Below are 21,757 nucleotides of genomic sequence, written 5' to 3' on the forward strand. Positions count from 1 at the left end.
GCGGGAGCGCAGCCCGGCCGCCCTCAGCGCCTCCCGCCGCCCATTCGCGGGCAGGCGGAGGGCGGGGGAGCCCCGGCGCGCGCGCCCGACGCGCCTGCGCGCGGGGCGTTAAATGGGTGCGGAGCGGGCGGCGCGAGGCCCCGGCTACGGCGGCTGAGCGGAGGCGGCGCCGGGCGGAGCGGGAGCGGCGGCGGCGCGCGGGGCTGCGCGGGGCGGCCGGGGCTGGGGGGGCGGCGGCGGCGGCGGCGCCGGCCCGGGGCGCGTGCGGCCCCTCAGTGGGGGCGGGCGGGGGAGAAGTGGGGCCGGCGGCCGGAGCAGGAAGCGCCGCGGGCGGCGGTGAGGCCTTGAGCGGAGCGGAGCGGCGCGGGACACCCGCCGGTGAGTGCGGCCGGGCGGGGATCCGCTGAGTCACCTGCCCCGCTGCCGCCGTTCCCCCCCGCGGCTCCGGTGCCTCGGGACGGCGCCTGGGCCGAGCTGCCCGAGCGGCGCCCAACCCCTCAGGGCCCCGCGGGGTGCGGGGCTGCGGGTCCCGGCGGCCGCGCGCCCCGGCCGTGCCCGCAGACCGATTTTCCGATATTCCGGTGTTCCTTGTGCCGCAGCCGCTGGAGCGCGGGGTAGGGCTGGCCGCGCTGCCCGAGCGGCTCGGAGCCTTCAGCGGGAGCCGCCTGGCTGGGCCGGGGGAAGGGGCAGGGTTGGGAGGGGACGGGCGCTGCTGGGGAGCGCGGCTCTACTTTCCTGTGCCCAAGTGTTAATCTGAGTCAGGCTGGAAGGAAAATGCACCCTCTAGAAAGGTACGTCTTGAAATCTGACGGGTTGGTTTTGTTTTAATTAGCTCCGCGGTCAAAGGCTTTGAAGTAACCATGGATAAAAGAGGAGGTGCAACAGAAACTGAAAATGGCGATGCTTTCCTGGAGCTGAACAGAATTACAACTAAATACCCACATCGTTACACAAAGGTCAGCTCACTCTCCTTTCATCTCTGAGTTGTGTGTGTAGGTCTCCGTCACAGGAGTAGAGTGGGAGGTGGAGGGAAGCAGTGAGGTGAAAGCTGGAAAGCCTTTGCCTGCATTAGGGTTTACACGGTGGCATCAAACGAACAGCTTATTAAATGTGATGCAGTTGTGCAATCTTGTCCTCGATGCGCATTTGATTCCCACCACTTTATCTTAGTATCTGAGCACCCCATAGCTTGTGCTGAGAGATTATTGTAGAGACTGAAGTATGTTGTTCTACCAGCTTTCTCAAGTACTTCTTCATAGTTCTGTTTTCAGCAGTGTTCTTTTGAGAAGTTGACCAAAACTGTTTTCTTGCAGTAGGTGCCATTTCATAGAAAGGTGTAGCACTCTAGATGTTATCAGGATCTCTCATATGTTTGCTGGGTGCCTTTTGTAACCTTAGAATTGCTCATTTTTGATTGCTGGAAGCTTAAACAGTTGTGACTCTAATCAATGCTTAGTGTTCACAGGTGCTTTTGTTTAATTATGATGCCTAAATATATGTGTGAGTGGAAGAAGAAGAGCCAAATAACTTGCAAGTAAAGAAAGATTGTTCTAGTACTGAGTTTGATATACTGTAGGGTTTAGGAATTCACATCTTGTTTGGGGTTTTGGTACCACTGCTGAAAAATGCCTTTGGGAAGAGTCCGTAGTTGTAAGTGATTTTTCCCATGGCAAGCTGTGGGAACAGGTGGTCATTGATTTGTGAAAAGCTGTTAAGATACTTTGCAGCAAACGGCCTGAAGTGTGGAACGGGTGAGATAGTTTACTGCTGCTGACTGTGTTATCTTTCTTGAGGAATTCAGAGCTGTTGGCTTTTTAGTAGGTTGTTTTTTAAAGAAAAAAAATTATCATTGTGGCTCTGTTCTGTTGACATAGTAGAGCTCTGGCTTATTTTAAGTAGACATCAACAATAAACCACGTACTTCAGAACTGGCAAAACTTCTTGGCAAAGCTTTTTAAATCTCTCTAACTTCCTAAAAATGATGTGCCCTTAACTTTTGAGGGTGTGAAGTATACTGCTATTGAGACCTAGGTAGTTAACTAACTGCTAAGTGAAAGAGAAGAGCCGTTTTTAAAGCTCCCCTGCTGAAAAAGTGGACTCTATTCTCTTTCAGTCTTGTCCAAGTCCTCTTGTGTAGTAACTGAATTCAGCTTCAATTTCTGTTCTGCTTTTTAGAGCAATGCTCAGCCCATGCTGGTGGGGGCTGTTTACTGAAAGCAATGCCTTACTAGCTTCAGCTTTATTAATTCAGTTTCTGACCAGGATAAAGCTGCAGAACTAGTGTCAAAAGGTGCCTAGTCTTGTTTATCAGTTGGTTTCCAAGGACCCTAAATCAAGAAATACCAGAAATCAGTCTGTGTTAAAATACTTTGCATTATGTAGTTTCTTTAGCTGTTAAAGCTCAAATATTTTAAGATGGTGAGGTAATGAACATTGTAGGGCATTTTCATGTGTTCCAATTTCCTACTAATTAGGGGTTGAGGGAACACTGTTTTGGGGTATGTGCTGCCGATTTGGAAACAGGGGTGATTTCCTTTAATGGTTTATATTCACTTACTACCACTAGGAAAGTATCTGGCTCATTCTATGAGTAGTTCTAAGCTGTTTGCTTAAAACTGTATGATAACAGCTAAGCACACTTTTCTCCCCCCAGCCTGCTTAGAATGTATGTGAATTAAACAAAAACCCCACACATGGAAGTGCCAGCATTTATCTCCTCTGTTACAGGAATGCTCTACAGTTTAACCTGTGTCTTTTCTAGTTCTTGGGAAGCTGTTCCCCCAAGGGTGCACAGCTAATGAATGAAAGGCAAGAAACAATTCAAATTTTCCTCACTTGAGCGGAAGAATTGTGATAGGATGTGAATGAGAGCCTGTGGACTCCCTCTCGTGGCCAGCAAAACAACCTATTCCCAATCTGGTGATGGACAGGGCTGGTAATGCTTGTAGTATCTGCACCAGGCTCTGATAGTATTACAGCACTGATGTTCCTCACAGGTTGAGATTTATTTTGGGAAGCTGTGGGCAGGGAAGTCAGGCTCCCTTTAATGGCACTCTTTTTGCTGAAGTCTAATGCAGGCTGATGTTAAGGTTTTATCCAGCTACCAAGTTGCCATCTAGAGCAAGTGTCAAACTCACATAGTTAATTATCTGATTTTAATCATGTAGGAAAAATGATATAAAAGTTCTGAAGGATGTTGTATTTTTGGGGGGAAAGGGTGAAGGGATTTCCTTCAGTTTGGCTGATGTGTGGTGTCTGCTGTTAGGATTTCTTCATCCTTTCAGCTGCCCATTTATCCCTGGACAGTTCTGAATCAATTCAGCGCAGTTGGGAGTGAGGCAGGTTGAAGAAAGGGGATTTTGGGAGAATGAATAAGTGTAACTAGAAATGTGCATCTTAACTGCAGCAGAGTTAATGCTGATTTAAAGCACTGATGGTCACACTATTAATAATGCTTTCTGAATGTAGCAAGCTGCAGTGAGATTGCACTGGTTGCCAGTAAAGTGACTGATTGCTGAGGGTGGACAGTGGTAAGCTAATGGCTGTTCAAAGCTGGTAGAAAGTGGGAAAATAAGTTATCATTCAGCATTGATTTGGTGTTGGGTGGAATTGTAGAACACGTAACTTAATATCTTGGAGTTGTGGTGGTCAGAAATGGCAAGCTTGTCTAGAATTCTCAGATCTACACCAGTGACTGAAATTGTGCTAATGCTTTTTTACCTGCTGCACCACAGCAATTTTGATTCCTTCTTGAGAAGTCGCTAGCTCTGATGTCTCTGATGCTTGTGTTGCTTTTAAGCTGAACTGTCTAGGAAAGTGAATGCATAACCATTTATGATGTGAGCAGCCTTGGAGTGTTCATGAGAAACTGAACCTGGCCTAGTAAGACTTAGTGCTTCAAATAAGTGTTTAGTCAGTGGCTACTGGTAGAACAACTGAAATATAAACTTTCAGTGCTGCATTTCATATATTGGGAAACCTGGGCTGTCAAAACACTAAATTGAACAGGCAGTCTGGAATAGATGGTTTGAGTCACTTAAATTTTGTCTCAGTGTGAATTGAAACTCATGTCTTGATTGTTTTAATTTTTTTTTCTAGGAGGAATTGCTGGATATTAAAGAGCGTCCCTACTCTAAGAAAAGACCTTCTTGTCTTTCTGAAAAATATGACAGGTATTTTCTTGGTTATACAAAGGCTATATACATTTATTTCAAAATAAAAGTTTAAATTGCAAAAATCACTTAGCTAATAAGTGCTCTGACATTGATGGGAGGTGTACATGCCACAAAGTTCAGACTGCTACAGAGTCCAGTTTTAAGAAGTACTAACCTACTAGGAAAGGCTCAATGCTCTGGCCAAGGATTTTGCTCTTTGAACAGAGATTATTTTCTGCTGGATCTCATAACTTCACACAACACAAGACTTTTACAGACTTGCAGGAAAAAGTACCAAGAATGTAGATGGGTGTGTGTGTGTAGCACAGACTGGGTCAGGCTGTAACAAGCTGCCTTGCTTAGTGGATTACTCTCCCATGTTGTCACTGTACCTCAGTTAAAAAATGGAGGTGAACGTTCTTGGCTGGTTTTTGCAAGTTCATTAAGCAGGAGTTTCTTTACTATTCAGATAAATTTATTGTACAAGTGTGAGATTGATTACCCAAATGCTTAAGAGCAGCACCATGTGATGCACTTGAACTGTTTTTCAGTGTACCAGGCAAGCTTCACCAATAACTAGTCTTTTAAAATCTGATACTGGGTAGGTATTATACTTCCTAGCTGTTGCAGAAGAGATCCAAATGCTATGTGTGAAGTAATAAACCATAGTACAGCAGATTTAAAAGTTGGGCATGAAGGATAATTCACTTCTACAGGTTGCTAACCAGTGAATTCTAGGTTTCCAGAAGCAGCATTATGAAATATTTATTAGACTACAAGGTAGCAAACAATCCTGCAATTTTATTTTCCTAGTGATGGTGTCTGGGATCCAGAGAAGTGGCATGCATCTTTATATCCAACTTCAGGAAGAACTTCACCAGTAGAAAGCTTTAAAAAAGATTTGGATTCAGATCGGACTTCTCTTATGCGCAGGATAGTAGGTGAGGTGTTCTACAGCATATTGCTCAAAACTGAACCTGGGCTGTTGGCAAGACCTTTCTGTTGGGGTACCACAAAGGAGACCAAACAAAGTCTCTGAAAATTGTTTGACTGGAGAGGATAAGTGTCAAAGAAATCTTGATGGTTTCAACTGGACTATAGCAGGTTTTCTGGTAACTATTACCTAAGAACAAACCTGTGCAACAGTCATATCCTCCTATCCTTGCCATGTAATAGTGAATACATGTGTCAAGTGCAAGTGGGACAATTTCCCTGCAACTTGAGGCTGAGCACTTAGAAGGTCTATAGTGAGAAAGCAGGTACTTCTAGGAGACCACAGTAGCTCCTCAGTACGCAGCTGTAAATTTTTTGTTTGCATTTCTTGTGGTCTCAGCTAGATCAGCTTCACAGAGATAAATCTTGAGCATTTTCCTTTAGAAGCGCTGGGATAGCAGCAAGGCTATGGAACAGAAGGCTGCTATACAGACAACTCACTTGTCTTTGCTAACACATTAAATGTAGTGCTTTTTGTGTGGTCTTTGACTTGCAGATCCAAGAGAGCGAGTGAAAGAAGATGACTTGGATGTAGTCCTGAGTCCCCAGAGGCGAAGCTTCGGGGGCGGCTGCCATGTGACTGCGTCGGTCAGCTCCCGGCGGGCGGGGAGCCCCCTGGAGAAGGACGGCGACGGCGTCCGCGTCATCGGCGGCCGCAGGATCGGCAGCGGCAGGATCATCTCCTCGAGGAACTTCGACAAAGACCATCGGGGTGGTGACTCCAGGGACGCGAGAGACCGGGATCGTGACAGGGACTACAAAGATAAACGCTTCAGGGTTTGTTCCTTCTTTTCCTGACTGTATATTCAACTGGGGAGTTTGGACACCTGGGCACTAAAAGCACCAGGGGCAGGTGAGCTGCATACAGCAGCTGAGTGTTCTGTGCAAACAGGCCCTTTATTCTTAAGGTGCGAAGGGTGTTTCAAAACTTACATTCCTTCAGAGAGCTCACAGGGATGTATGTACTGTAGTTTATCAGACAAACCCTGCCTGTGGCTGATTTTTACTAGCAAGAGGTTCAAAAGTCTAATAGTTCATTTGTAGTTCTTCACCTGGCAGTTGTCAACAAGCATTGTCTTTAACCTCAGCAAATGGGAGTTTTCCATGCTTCCAGGCTTTTTTTAATACTTTTTTTAATTAAAAAAAAAAAGGAACTGATAACTCACAGGCTGCAAAATTGATTTTATGGAAGCACTTGTAGATCAATAGCTTTTGGTGTAATGAAGCAGAAATTCAGCTGTGAAGTTTAAATGTAAAATCTTACAGAACATACAGAGAGGTTGTATACACACTTTAAAATATCCAGAACTGGTGAAAGTGGAAGTTGGGGAAGAATCTTAGGAAGCAGTATTTTATGAAGGCTAATATTTTTAATATCCCTCTTCAGAGGGAATTTGGTGACAGTAAACGTGTCTTTGGGGAGCGAAGAAGGAATGATTCCTACACTGAAGAGGAACCTGAGTGGTTCTCTGCTGGGCCTACAAGTCAGTCTGAAACCATTGAGCTCACAGGCTTTGATGATAAAATTCTGGAGGAAGATCACAAAGGGAGAAAACGTACGAGGCGACGCACGGCCTCTCTGAAAGAAGGTAAGGGCAAATCTCACGAAAGCTCTGCTCTTCTGCTAGTGGGGCAGATTGCTGGCTGTGGAGGTGACTGTTAGAGATCCAGACAAGTGTAAATGAAAACCTTTATCTTAAGCTTGCATGGCTTTTGGACATCCTGAAGCCTATAATGGTATTAGTAATCTGAAGGATCAATTAGGTGATAAATTACTTTTATTTTCCCAAAGAGAGGTGAGATTGAGAGTCTGGGGGAAAAAACTTGGCGTGGATGTTGAATTATATCAGAAGTTGATAAGTTATTCTAAAGGTCTTGTTCATTTCTACATCCTGCTGGGTGCTGAAAGCTCTGTTTAAATTAAGCTAATGCTCTGAGGTACTTGAAATATTTTCTTTCTTATGGTAATACTAACATTAGGAGCACTGATCTGGGCATACATCTTCCAGTAACACAGCTTTAAATTGAATTAGGAAACTTGAATTTGTGTGCAGTCATTGGATGATTAAAAAAAAAATTCAGTATGGTGAGAGAGATGACTTTTTAATGCTAGAAATTCTGCAGGTGGACAACATAAGTGGAGTGTAGTGCAGTTCCAAGCACAGGAGTTTGTAGCCAACTTTGTCACAAATTTTTTGCAGTGCCCTGTGCAAGCTTGGTGAGAAGTCTTTAAAGTGAGAAGTGTCTTGCTCCTGGTGAAGGAGAAGCAGTATTTGTCATATGTTGACTATTAAGAACCCATGTCAAGAAGGCAGGAGCTGCCAGAGGATTCTTGATGTAAAAACAGCAGCAGCTGTTGACTTTCAGCAACAGCTGTATGTGGTTGGTGTGGCATAACAGCCCAGGCTGATCAGGATGCAGTTTTGTGCATGGTTCAATGGCAATTCTTATTTTTTTGAGCTAGATAGTCTTACCAGACTAGAAGCTGTGTGCTAGGAGTTGTAGTGGGTGCTGTTTTCTCTTGCAGGAGCCAGTGGAGTGTAACTGATGAGGTATCAGCTGGGGGCTGGGTTCCTTTGGGCCTGTGCTTCTAATCCCTGGGCAAGTGCATTGGCTGTCAGGCACTGTTCCCACAGGAAATCATCAAGTTCAGTGATTCAGCAGTCACTTGGTTTTCTTTTTAAGGCATAGAATGCAATGGTGGAGTGGCAGAAGAGGATGAAGTGCAAGCTGTCCTTGCCAATGAAACTCCAGCAGATCAAGAAGTTCCTAGAGAAGCTGTTCTACAAGAACCAGCTCCAGGAGAATTTGACTTCAATGAGTTCTTTAACTTGGATAAAAGTGTTCCTGGCCTGGCTTCAGTGAGTTTTCTGGGTTTTAAGACTGGGTATATTTGTGAGAAGGATTTTTGCTGCAGCTGCATTTTGTGAAAGTTAAAACTCCTTGCACTGTGGAAGTTTCTTTATGAAGTGTGTAAATTTAAGATGACTTTGCAGAGACTTGGCTTTGGAGTGTTAGGATGTTTCTGCCAAGGTGTTATCCCTGGGACTGGCTCCATCTCCAAAGTGTTTGAAGCAGACTAGCTGACTATTTTTCCTTTCTTTTGGTCATTCCTTGAAGGCTCAAAATTGACATTCTGAATGGATCTTATTTGGAATTATTAAAGATATGTTCAGAGAAGATTCACTGTACAAATTTAGTCTAGCTGAAGACAACCTTTTCTATCTAGGTCTGGGAAATGCAACAAACAGATCTTCTGTGCAGACTTCCTGGCAGGCAGTGAGCCTGGAGACACTAGTGCCTGAAAGGATGTATGCCTGAAAGGGTTTGAATCTTTATTACTTAGACCTTTAAGAGGCTAATTAATTTTTTAGAACTATTACTCCTGTGTTGGATAAACACAGCCTTCCAATTCAGTCAAAAGTCAAAAATTGTGTTCCAACTGCAAACAAACAGACATGATTTAGAAATGCTGAGGTTAAAAAAAATGGACTTCTGACCTAATTTTCAATCTTTAATGTGGACAAGCTGACTGCATTAGAAAAGAGGCATCATGTGGTGCCAGTGATTTGACAAATAAATGGAGGAGAGTTCATTCTCCCTATAGAAGTTGTAAATGGTTCTTTAGACTTGATAATCTAATTTTCAGCATATGTGCAAGGTGGTGACTCCTTTTAAAAGCAGGGATTTCCCAAGTGAAAAAAACTACTGACAAAACAGATGGGCAGATGTTACAATTTGTAATAAAAGAGTTCTTTGTACTGGTGATATGTCTGTGACAAGTGTTACCATAGGTTTGTACATTTATTGTCTTAATTCTTCTAATATGTTAGAGTCAAACAATCAAAATCAAATGGAGCAATACTATTTTTTAATCTTTTGTAAATAGTGTTGAGTGTTCCTTGTTTAAGAAAAAAATGAGTTTCTCTGAGAGGAAGAAGCTGCTCTTCCTTTTGTCTAAAGGGAAACACACTGCTTGAAACTGCATCTGTGCCAATTGAGCCAGGCTTTAACTGGGTACTGTCTTGCAGGATAGGAGAAGTTTTAGTTGGAGTTATACTTTTGTAATGCAATGTTTTTTAAATACTTGGAATTCTTTTGACACTTCCACATTAAAATGGTGTAGTTAATGGCCTTTGGGTGCTCTGACTGTGCTTTTTCAGTTACAGTTTTACTGTGAGTAAATATTTGGTATCAGAGATGTATGCTGGGTTATGTTAACTGTCTGCAGGAAAAAAGCACATCAAAGCTTTGAAACTCTGGGAGCAGCATCTAGTTGTCTGTAGCAGAAGAATCTTGTTTGTACAGTAAAGATAGTCAGATGTTGCTGATCTTGCTTATGTGAAGATTTTTTCTTTCTTCCCTCCCTTAGATGATAGAAGATGTGCTGGGGGAAGGTTCAGTGTCTGCCAGCAGGTTCAGCAGGTGGTTTTCTAATCCCAGTCGTTCTGGAAGTCGGTCAAGCAGCTTGAGATCTACCCCTCATGAGGAACTGGAGAGGCTAGCAGGTAAGGCTGCAGGACAATGCAGGGTCAGGTAGCCTCCTTCCACATTCTTTCTTACACATTCAATAAGAAGATGGCAGATAAGGCTTTAGGACAGTGAATTCACCCACAGTTTCAGCACTTGGCATTCTTTTGGAAGCTCTTAGAGTGAGCAGCTGTAAGTTCTCTTTTAATAAATGTTCTTGTCAGTGCTTTCTGATGACTCTCCAGCTGATCTTGGGCAAGGGGTGTGAGGCATAACTTTGCAGTGGCATGCTGAAGTTGGTTGCCAGTGTGTGTTCATCTTGAGCCATTGGGTTGGTAAACTGATGTCGCAGTGCTCCTGGTTTTGCTGTTTCAGGTCTAGAGCAAGCCATTCTCTCCCCTGGCCAGAACTCTGGAAACTACTTTGCTCCCATTCCATTGGAAGACCACTCTGAAAACAAAGTGGACATCCTAGAAATGCTACAGAAAGCCAAAGTGGACTTAAAACCTCTTCTCTCAAGTCTTTCAGCCAACAAGGAAAAGCTTAGAGAGAGCAGTAAGTGCCTCTTCAGCTATTGTCAAGTTCTTGTGATGCAGTATCTCCCAACAAGAGGCTTGGTATTCTGGAAACCTTAACAGCCCAAATCCAGGAGTGTAGGCAGTGTTACAGATTTACTTACAGTATTGAAAACTCAGTATTCAGCAGCTCTCAATTGTGACAATATCATCACTGACTCTTTTCATCCTAATCACAGGATGACATCACTTTATCAGACTGCTTTAGTGGCCAGAAACAATTATAAGATGATGCAAGTCTTGGTCTGAGTTTCCAGCTTTGTGTATACCATTTGCAGTTTTTTCATACTGGTGACTGGTAATGTCAGCTCTGAAACTGTGGCATTTAAACTCTGGCTTTACCAAAAAACTGACAGTGTCAGTCATCCTTGACAGTGTCTGTGATGGATCACATTGATCCATTAAATTTCAGTATCTAAGAAGTTGCAAAGTGGCCTGAGAATGGGATTGATTTTTTTTTTTTCCAACGGTGCCTCCAGCTTAGGAATTTGCATGTCTGTGCCCATAGCATGCATGGAGTGTACAAAATGCATGTGTTCTGTGAAATCTCGAGTTCTAATTCCAAAGTGGTTTCTCTTTGGCAAGCAGCATGTATTGCCATGTAAACTGGACTGAAGAAAAAGTGATGCCCCTCTGATTAGTGTGAAGCATTTAGGAAGGAAAGCATCTAAGCACTGCAAATATTCTTAAGCATCCAGTCTGGGAGTAGGGCGTGTTGGCTAACATGTGGAGAACTTCCTTAATTTCACTTTTAAAAGATTTGTAGTTCTATTTCTGTTCTGCTTAGTCTGACTTTCCTACTAAAAACTTTTTCAACTTTGATCCTCACAAACCAAGGATGAAGGAAAAAAAAATCTGTGGGGAAATTTCCATTCACTCAAAAGTACCTGATGTGGGGCTCTGCATTCCCACAAAATGCTGTACAGTTCTTCAAGTATTGTGGAGTTTTCAGGTCATTTCCTCTCCACCGACTTCATATTTACTCATGTTCTATGCTGCATGTCTGCATTATTGTTTCTTTTTCCACCTCCTTGCCCAAATTTCCAGTAAATCTTATTTCTTTGGGCCAACATCTGCAACCCATGGCATGCTTCTGTCTCTTCTTCCTTTTCTTTTAAGGTGTCATACCTTGTGATGTGTGTTAGCTGATCCATAAAGCATGTTTAGCCTTGATGTCAGGCACCAGTAGGTGTTTATGTACGTGTATATATACATATGCATATACAGAAAAAGGTACTGCTGAGAGCACTGTACCTTGTGCTGGTTATGCCAGTGAAATCTTTCTATAAGATGCTTTAATTCTGAGCAAAAAATCTACTTCATACTTTATGCACACTGAGCTTAAGTGTGTAACTGAATCTCTAAAGTATCTAGATTTTCCAGGTATGTATTCTTTCTGCTTATGATAGCTTCAGAAATTTTACATGGCTTGCACTATGGCTGTAAAACCATCTGATCTCCTGCCTGGAGTATAAGATAAATGAAACTTTCCTAATTAAGAAAAGAAGCCAACTCAATCGTCACATGAATATTCTCTGTTAAATGCAGGCAAAGTTGTAAAATGTAGCAACAACATTTCTTTCAGGATAAATGAAAGAGTGAGAATTTAGTAGCTGAAGTCTAAACCAGTTCTTGTAGAATCTTACATGGCAGTAGTTGTGCATGTCAGTTCTCTGAATTTGAATATATTAGAATGTCAGTCTAAACACAGATCAGTCATGGATTGACAGCTACTAGCAGTATCAGAAAATAAGTTTTTAGCTATTCCTAGTTTCCAAACAACTTCTATTCAACTCCTGCACAAGAACTAGTAGCTCACTTGAGAACAGAACTGTGGTTTACCAGTATTTCTCCTGTATTTCTCAGCACATTCAGGAGTTGTACTTTCAGTGGAGGAAGTTGAAGCTGGGCTAAAAGGTCTGAAAGTGGATCAGGAGGGGAAAATTGCCACTCCCTTTATGGCTGAGCAGATGGAAGAAGCCCTGAATGTCAGTGGCTCCAGACAGATGAAGAAGGATGGGGATATGACTGCGTTTAACAAACTCGTCAGCAGCATGAAGGCAAGCGGGACTCTGCCTTCACAGCCCAAAGTCAATGTAAGTGCAGCCAGTGGCTCTGCTGGCCTGTGTTTGCAGGGGGGCAACAGCCAACCCTTACCTGAAGCCCAGATCATTTTAGTGACCTTTGTTTAGTAGAGGTATGTCAGTGAATAATTTATTATTTTGGACTTGACTTCTAACAGCACTTGTACTAAGAGGAATCTGAAGTGAGCACTTGTTAGCTGGAAGATTAATATTAAACAACAGATGATAGCAAGGTTCAGACTGCAAGGGATTGTAGGATGAAATTTCATCCTGTCACTAACTGCCTAAGCAACATGCTTGACCCAGAAGCTGTCAGTAAATATTTCTGGCACCAGAAGATACTTCTAACAACCGAGTAGGTCTAAAGCATGTGGTTTTCCTGCCAAACTATGCCCAAGGACTTTTAGACTCATCCCACTTCACTAAAAGATAGTGAAGAATGTAAATTTGCCCTGTGAAGAATTTGCAGATTGATCTCAGACTTAAATCAATACTTTTGCTTCTGGGTGTTTCTTTACATTAACATGCTATTTTGATGCTCAGAAGAATATCTTAAATAATTTCTTTAACATACAAACACTTTTTAGTTTGTTATATACTTTCAGTTAACCAATGGCTCAGTATTCCATCTCCACTTTACACAATTACATAAATTCATATATTTGACCCAAACTTGAATGAGGCACAGTGAAGTACCTGTATGCAATCTAGCACACAGGGCATTTTTCTTGGGGGAGCTCTGTGAGCCAGTTCAGCCCTTAACTTTGTTGAAATTTTATTTGGCTGTTGCATAAACAAGTGTTCTAACACAACAGATGAAATTATTTCTGTCACTAAAGCAAATGTAGATAGTTTCTTATTGAGCTTGGTTGTATTTATGTCTAATTTAGTGTTTTCATTTTCTTAGCAGAGCCTTGAAAGCCACTTAATGTCACCTCCAGAGATGTCAGGCCAGCCTCTGTCAAAGAATATTCTGCAGGTATTCTTACTGGGGAGAGGAAAGTACTTTAAAGCATATCCCCAATGGGAAAACAAAAATTATTTGAAAATAAGGCATTTAAGGCAATTATGGTATCATTAGTCTGACAAGATACTATAAAGAAAGCGCTAGGGACTAGATCAGTTTACGTAAAAATTTGTCTTGTCATATTATTTCCTGTAATTACAGCTTGAAAATGAAAAGCTTGCTGAGTGCCTAATTCTGAGCAAACCAGGATTGGTGTATCTGGTTGCACAAGTCCCCTTGTCTCTAAGTTGCTATAAATAGGGCAGTCTGTAGTGTAGTAAAATGAGCTAGTTTGTGTAAATTTGCCATATTTTGAATGTCCTTTCTTTATTCTTAGGAACTTCTTGGTCCACCCATTTCCAGACCTGCTTCATCGAATGTCTTAAGTGGCCTGATAGGTGGTTTGGAGCCTGCAGCCTCTCTGCTGACACAGAGAGCCCCCTCTCCCCCCATCCCACCCGTGTTCCCCACACGAGCTGCTTCTGCAGATTACCTGCGCCACAGAATCTCTTCACCCATTGGTGAGACTGGTTGCAAAGTGGGTTCTTATTACTTGAGGGTTTTTTAATACTGCTTTACAGAACTGTAAAAAAGTCCTGGCACTTAGTGGGCAGCTAGGGCAGTGTCTGCTTTTTGAGTGCTAAGTGCCCTTTCATTTACTAGTCTCTAATGCTAAATTCATCACCCAGACCTCACAGTGAGTTCTGGTGAGGAATAATGTGCTCAGCTACTGTGTAAGAATAACTCCCAAGGACTGCTTGGCCATTTGTACTACAAAACACTACCAGGAACCTCTTTTGTAGCTCTCCAGCTCTGTGACAAGGAAGAGATGTAGCTCTATGTAGATTTAAGGGGTGAGCTGAGAATCTTCACAATGAATCCTTAATTCATGTAGCATTATTTTACTTTGGGATATGTATTGAAAGAAACTGTTAATACTTTTAAATACAACTGTTTTATATTCTTTAGGTTTTGGACAAGGTTCTCAGCAATTGCTTGGTGATCCATTTCCAGGTGTAAGGAAGCCCATGAGCCCAGTTGCTGCACAGGTTGGATGAACTGCTTTTTATTTAATATATTTGCATGCCTTTGTCTTCTGTGGTCTAGAGCTAACTTGTGGAAACTCGTAGCTGTTGCACACAGATGTTTGTGCTTTGTTAAGTTTACTCTGAGTGTGAGGATGCAAAGTCAAATTTAATACAGTCTCAAAACCTCATTGCAATTTGGCTCACCTTAGAGTACCTGAAATACAAAATTTTTTGAAACTTCTATTGCCTGTTAATAAAACAGAGACTGTTGATGTGCAGATGGTGATGAAGGCATTAGTAGCTATAGCAGTCAATCTTCTGTATCTTAAAAAAAAACCCAGCCAAATACAGGCTTTGACTTGTGTGGTTTTTATCCAACTGTACCTCAGATGAGTCCCCTGGAGATCCAGCAGGCTGCATTAGAGGGACTGGCACTCCCACATGACTTGGCCATACATGCAGCAAATTTCTATCAGCATGGCTTTGGTAAACCACAAATGGACAAAAGCAGAGATGGCTACAGAAACAGGTAAGCACCTGACTGCAAAATATAAGGGGTATGCTGTTAACTGATTTTTTAATGTGAGTATTGTATTTCACTAGATACTAGCACTAGTCACTCAGGATTGCATTGGTTCTTGGCAGTGCTGCCTTTGATTCTGTGCCAAGAGCAGAGCTGTTTCTGACTCCCTGTCCCTTCACAGGCAGCAGCGAATGACAAAATCCCCTGCACCAGGACACAGAGGGAATGCATCTTCTCCAGCCCCTGCAGCATCCATTACGAGCATGGTCAGTACCTGATGATCAGTGGTTGTAGGGAGAACTGTCAAAGTGTCTGCAGTTACCAGATTACAGCAGTAATCTGTAATCAGCAGTAATCAATGGGAAAAGGGTTTGCCACTGAGTTTATCACATCCATGTTGTATCTGTGGCCAGGTGATACAGAAATAAGTTTTCCTTCATGCTTAACTGAATGTCTTCACCTTGGAAAAGGGCCTTTTCTGACCACTGTCTTCCTAAAACTGAAGAAACACCATTAGTGTTACCTTGACCTCATGTTCTAAAACCAAATGAAGGTGATTATGAAAACTCAAGCCGTCATATTTTGGTGCTTAAATTTTAAGAAGACAAGTGCTGAAAGCCACGAGATGCTTTAGAGAACAGTGTTTGGGTATGAAGTGTTTGACCTAAGTGTCTGTGGGTTGAAATAATGTCTAGGTGCTTCAAGGGTCACTTTGAAAATGAGTAAAAGCTCAAAGCCAAAATCTGTCTTTAGTACTGTGTAGAATGCAGTTTTGATCTAAATTTTCCAATTAATCATTCAAGTTCTTGCAGCTCAGGGCTGATGCAGACCATCACCTGCCAAGTGAAACAAGTAATACAGGTTTATATTCCAAATCAGTGACTTGCACAGGTGCTGTGAAACTCTGAATGGGGGAAAATCCAAATGAGGCAATAGTTGTCTGCAGAACATCAGCCCTGAGTTAATGCAGATGAAGCAGCTCTACAGGAATTCCTATGGAGTTGCTCTTCTGAACCAATAGCAAAGAGAAAACAGCTGTAACTTACTCTACAGCTCAGCTGTTTTGTTTTAAGCCTGTTAAGGTACCTTTAACTGAGGACAGCTGCAGATTTTGATATTGGACTTGCAAAAAAATGAAAAATAAATGTTTAAATTATAGAATAAAGCTATTAAACAAGGTGTGAAGTAAAATCATGGGTACATAGCAGCTGATTCAAAAGAACTTTAAATGGCAAGGATGTGCTAGAATTGGTGTCCTCCCACAGCTGAGATATTGTGGCCTGGATAATGAGCACTGGGTGAGGCACTGCTTCTTACTGTGTTCTCTGCAGCTGTCTCCTTCCTTCACACCTACCTCGGTGATTCGCAAGATGTATGAGAGCAAAGAGAAAAGCAAAGAGGATCCAGTTTCTGTGAAAATGAAAATCAGTGATGTTAAAGATGAAAATCAGAGACCAAATGAAGGTATTGTAATGGCTTTAAATTACCACAGACAAAAGGGATTTGGAATAGACTCAGATTGTCTCAGCACATAATACACCCAGGCTACCTTTAAACATTCCTGATCTGTGGAGATGAGGAGGAAGAAGTGAGGGAGCCTATGGGAGGAGGGGCCAGAGCTATGGAGGGAATACTCTTCCAGTAGTGCTGGGGTTTAATCTCTATTTCCTATAAATTTCTGAGCAACACTAAGAGGGCTGGACCATAATTGTTTGCAACTTTTCTTGATGAACAAGCACAGTGACAATAATGCTTCCACAGCTCTCTACACCAGTACTTGAAAACTTACTTGTCTTGAGACAATTGAACAGTCAAAGCTGAGACCAATTAAGCTCTTAAGTGTAGCAGATCAGGGAAGCATTTTGTCACCCAAACTGATGTAAGAGGTTGTTAAAGGGAAATGCTCAACACCAGTTTCCTGGCCCAGTCAGACTGATGTGGCCAATGGCCATGGCATTGTGCTTCAGCACTGGTAGCGGCAGAGGCAGCTTGCAGTTCGTGGTAGCAGTCCAGCTGAAATACCTCCACTGTAGTAGTTGATGCCAGGGTATTTCAGGCCTTGTCTAACTCATCTGGATGGTCTGTGGGAGTAGCTTCTGGAGGTGCTTCAGTGTTACAAATCTTGCTAAGCAGATGTCAGATGTAGAAGGCTGCTGTTAACCTCCAAACACAGCTAAACTGAAAAACCACGTTTGGCCAACTTCTGGCACAACTCCAACTTATCTTCTCTAGGGAGGATCTCTTTTACCTTTTATCACCTTTGGCACTGACTCATCCACGCTGCCAGTTCAATATTCCTAATAAGGAAAAATAAGAATTAAAAGTAGAGTTACTGCTGATTCTAAAGTAATTTAAATTTCCTGTACAGGGATTTCTGTGGAACATTCCTTCTCATTACTCTTTTTGAAATAATTTGGCCATAAGCATTCAGAAAAAAGATGCTTACTATTAAATATGTATGACTACAGTTCAGCTAGTTCTGGAACCAAACTATCAAATCCAATCATTAAGCTCTAATTTTCATTAGGTGCAATCTCTAGCTGTGGACTGTAATAGCTGTATTCAATTCTAGCTACAGATAACCTACTGTCTAGTTCTGTGGAGAATGCAGATCAAGGAACTTTGCCCACCTTAGGTACCAAACTACCTGCACTGCAGCGCTCTGCATGTTCCACACCTCTTACCCAAGCAAATCGTTGCACCAAAGAGCAAGACTACAGGCCCAAATCAGCTGGTAGGAAGACTCCTACAATGGCCTCCCCAGTACCAGGAGGCCCTTTTCTTCGTCCTGTTCATCAAGTACCCCTTGTTCCCCATGTACCACTTGTACGACCTGCTCATCAACTGCACCCAGGATTGGTCCAGAGAATGATGGCACAGGGGGTCCATCCGCAACATCTTCCTCTGCTGCAAGCAGGTAATCCATACTTTTCTTTCCTGTTTGTGCATGTTCTCTTTGAGACTGTGTTAGGAGCAGCACAAACTGATACTACTGGTAGTCTTTATTATATCAGAACTTACCTTCAAAATCAGACAATAAATTCCAGCCCATCTAAATACATATGTTTTGTTTTGCATTAAGTTCCTTATGCTTATCAGGTAAGAAGTTTTCTTGCTTGTGTTCAACAGGTATGCTTCCTCCTGGAGTGGACCTATCTCACTTGCAGGGAATATCTGCTCCCATCCTTGGCCAACCTTTTTATCCACTACCAACAGCAAGCCATCACATCTTAAATCCACGCTCGGGGACACCTTTGCAGCTCGCCATGATGCAACAGCAGCTACAACGATCAGGTAGGCTAGACCAGACAGCAGGAGTGTGACTTCTAGAAAACTGTTTTCTGGGGTGTTGAGTGCACTGTGGTAGCAGGAAGCTACTTTTAAATTGAGTTATTCATGATCACTAATATTGTGTGGGTCTCGAGTAGTTCGGGCCAGTGCAAGCTGTTATGCCAGAACAAAGTCCAAGTTAAGTGTTTGGTTTCAGAACATGTGTTGCTACTGACAGATCTGACTCTTGCAGCATGTGTGCAGGCTTTCAGCTTTCTTGGGCCACAGGCTACCCACCTTCTGCAGGGAAATGCTATTTGATCCTGGTCTTCCCTTCAAATCCGTCCGTGTCTGGAACTGGCAGTGTCAGGCCATTTATGGGAGTACTAATGAAAATAAGCACGTGGTACCTGGACTTCCTGGGTCTCATAGAATGAATAAAAGCCACATTCAGCTCACATGCCTTATCAGGTGATAGCTCGAGGGCAAATCTGTGCTGGGTGTTACTCCACCTCTAATAGCTTTACATTTCACAGGCTCTGGAGCACAGGGATCACCTGCTGGTGCACAAACAACCCCTCAAAATGTGCTGCCTCGGACTGGATTATCTCACGGGCACACACAGCTTGACCATCGCCCCAGCCAGAGAAGTGGCTCTCCCATTGGCCTTGCAAAATGGTTTGGTTCAGATGTCTTGCAGCAGCCTCTTCCATCCATGCCATCCAAAGTCATCAGTGTAGATGAACTGGAATTCCGGCAGTGAACAGTGACCACTGGGTGGAACACTTGCGATTCTTTAGACTGGATGGGAATGTCCATAGTCAGGACTTCACTTCTGTTTGGTTTTTTGGGGCTTTTATTTTTAGCACTCCTGTGCAGAATTTCCTTTTGAGAGACTAAAGCACATGGCACCTGTCCTGGTCTCATGTCTGCATCAAGACTAAAGGATCCATTATGGCTTGAATAGTGAAGCCTGAAGAAATTTAGATGCACGACAAAGCCAGTTTAATCCTGGAAGTGTCTATTTTTTTTGTTTGTTTTTGTAAGATATGTGAATGAATGCTGATATTCTCTAGTGTAGAGGTAGCAGCTATGGATTCCTTCTGCAGAAAACTACATGTATAGACCCTTCTGTACAGATTTGTGTATAAACAATCTTTTGTACATACACACCTAGAATAGCCTTTTTGAATCTATACAGCTGTACATAAGAGTAGCTGATAACAGTTGAGCTTTAGTTGTGCCTATGGTTTGGACCTTTCTCCATTGTACGTGTGGGACTTTCTTTAAGATTAAAGTTGCATATCCTAAGTGTGAGTGAACAGGATGAAGTTGCTTTGCCTTTTCTTGCTGCTCATCTCTAGGTCTCCCTCTCACATTTTTCTGTCATGTACTGTGCACTCAGTGTAGCTAAAATTCAAAGTAAAAGCCCACATCTTGCTGTCTATGTAACAAAGGTCTGATTCCGTGTGACTTGCCACCAAATTAGAGAATTGTTTAGTCTTCAAAAGCCTTGAGGATGGAACCTGGTGCAGTCATGATAAATCCAGATCTTCAGTCTGTAGGTATCTACTGGTTGTTGCTCTTTCAAGAGGGCTGCTGCTGGTCCTTATTTAGCTGCAGTATTTTCCTTGTTTTAATCTTTCAAGCCAGTTACTAAAGGTCATCAAAATGGAGCCTTGGAATCCTCACCCTTCAACTCCTCAGTCATAGCTGTGGATATTCTGTACTGCCTTCAGTGCTGTTCGTAGAAGGGAGTCCCAAGTACTGTCCTCGATCTAGTATGCATCTGGTGATGCCATTACTGTGAAACTTGCCTTTGGAGTCGTGTTCTGTGGCTTGAAAGGGGGAGGATGGGGTAGTTTTGTGATCTTACTGTGTATATTTGGTTTTAAAATACGATGTTCCTTTTAAGCCTGTTTCACTTCCCTGAACAGTTAAGTGTTCTCTTCCATTCTTGTGCATGGTTCCTCACTTCACTCCCTCACTTGTGTTGAGTCTAGTAGTGCTGTCATGTCCTACCTAGCTTAGGCCATTGTGCTCTTTTAAGAGGTGAAAGTAAAACCTGAACTCTCACAGACTTGCTCTTTCTTAGGTCTCACTGAAAGCAAAACCAGCAGCAGGGAAAAAAAATCACTTGTCTGTATTTTATAACCCTTGCCAGTGTGCTGTGGTGCGTTTGTTTCAGTCCAGCAGAGACTGTGTTGTATGGAAATAGCAAGCTGCAATCTCCAACGTCGAAGCTGTTGGAGGTCACCCATACTTCTAGTGGTTGTTCCCAAAACAATCCCTGTAAAACATGCAATCACCAGCTTGTCCTTGTAAGATTGTTTTCATACTTTTTTTAACTTGACACTTTCCCAGTAACATTCTGTAAATAAAGTTGATTCTACCAGCTCTCTGTACCAATTGCTCTTGTACTAAATCATGTCAGAATATTGATTGATTTTTAGTACTGTTCTTGTGGGTAAGATGAACCTGGGTTTGAGTTGAGATACAGAAAATGTCAACTAGTCCAGGGGTGGGGAGGATCAGTCTGCTTTGATAAGAGTGACTGGCCTCACTGATGAGCCTGGATGGAATTGCTGCATTTAAATGTCACAGCTAAGTGTGAGGAATGAGGCTCAGTGTATTCGAACTTGTAGAACTAACCAGCTCTAAACAAAGTGTGAATGTGAGAAAACAGCAGTGAAACTGAATCTGAGCAACAGCCTCATCTTCTGCCCCTTCTATTCAGGCACATCAACCAAGCAGCCCTGCAGCAGTTCACCTCACTTCTGCAGGGATTGGGAAAAAGCACAGTTGGACGTGCTTGGAGTAGAACCAAGGCTTGGATGTTTCCTTACCAGGCTGAATAGCAAGCACTGGTCCAAGGATTTAGTGCTTGAGTGGGTGTCTCTAATCACTTTGTCTTCTTGAATGTATAACAACATGAGGGGGAGTGTTTTTTATGCATCTAAATAAACACCCCTATAATTAAACACCCCTACTTCCTTTTTGTAGGAGAGCAAATGCTAGAGGCTGATGCATTTGATAAAAACTCTTGATATGAGCTAAAAGCTTCTTTATTTATCCCTATTAATCAAGAGAACCACTCTTAAGAGCAATGTGCTTCTCCTGAGCACCTTCCTTCTTTATCTAGGCAGGAAATTATTTTAAGAAAACTTAGCTTTCAGTGATACAGACACAAGCAGCTAGCTCACTTCCACTAGTCTAAACAACTAAAAAAGCAACTGCTCCTGACCAGCTTTTCCACTACTGCAGGACTATTAATAGCCTTGATGTATTCCAACAGGAACACTTTGAGATAAAGGCAGCTGGGACTCTGTCCTCTAGCATTGTTTCATAAGATAGGATTCTTTAGCCTCTGTTTTTCATGTTTTGTTCTTAGAACAAATAATTCCTGATGTGTGAACTTTCTTCTAATTTGGAAAGACACGTACATGAAGCAGAACCTTATCCCTGCAATCAAAGCTTCTTGTAAGATTTTGTCCTTGTGAAAGTCATTTAACCAGAGCTTTTCATCTGCAAGTTCTGCTGGAACAAGCCCCTGCAGTGTAAGTTGACCAGAAACATCACTTTTACCATGCAGCACAGTGCTATAATAAAAGACCATTTCTAAATCAAAACTGGGGCTGGGTGTTAATTACAATG

The 21,757-nt window shown here is 42.6% G+C and overlaps 1 protein-coding gene across 6 annotated transcripts; it reads left to right on the forward strand.

Moving 5' to 3' along the window:
* Positions 1 to 281: 281 nt before the first annotated feature.
* Positions 282 to 21,732, forward strand: EIF4ENIF1 (eukaryotic translation initiation factor 4E nuclear import factor 1). 6 transcript variants are annotated; one of them, XM_077787134.1, is made up of 19 exons: positions 282 to 378; positions 833 to 956; positions 4,099 to 4,172; positions 4,968 to 5,095; positions 5,644 to 5,924; positions 6,535 to 6,736; positions 7,833 to 8,008; positions 9,520 to 9,655; positions 9,993 to 10,172; positions 12,059 to 12,288; positions 13,184 to 13,255; positions 13,620 to 13,803; positions 14,252 to 14,331; positions 14,700 to 14,839; positions 15,015 to 15,099; positions 16,165 to 16,297; positions 17,406 to 17,750; positions 17,963 to 18,127; positions 21,495 to 21,732. In XM_077787134.1, exons 2-19 carry the CDS (start codon positions 861 to 863, stop codon positions 21,515 to 21,517), a joined length of 2,730 nt encoding a protein of 909 aa, XP_077643260.1. In that variant the 5' UTR covers positions 282 to 378; positions 833 to 860; the 3' UTR covers positions 21,518 to 21,732. The 6 variants fall into 6 exon arrangements, with proteins under 6 accessions (XP_077643260.1, XP_021405634.1, XP_021405636.1 ...); XM_021549959.2 differs by lacking the exon at positions 21,495 to 21,732 and adding an exon at positions 18,640 to 20,500; XM_021549961.2 differs by lacking the exon at positions 21,495 to 21,732 and adding an exon at positions 18,640 to 20,500 and having other exon boundaries at positions 17,469 to 17,750.
* Positions 21,733 to 21,757: the final 25 nt, after the last annotated feature.

The sequence above is a fragment of the Lonchura striata genome, chromosome 18 (genome assembly GCF_046129695.1).
Source record: "Lonchura striata isolate bLonStr1 chromosome 18, bLonStr1.mat, whole genome shotgun sequence".
NCBI classification, from domain to species: domain Eukaryota; kingdom Metazoa; phylum Chordata; class Aves; order Passeriformes; family Estrildidae; genus Lonchura; species Lonchura striata.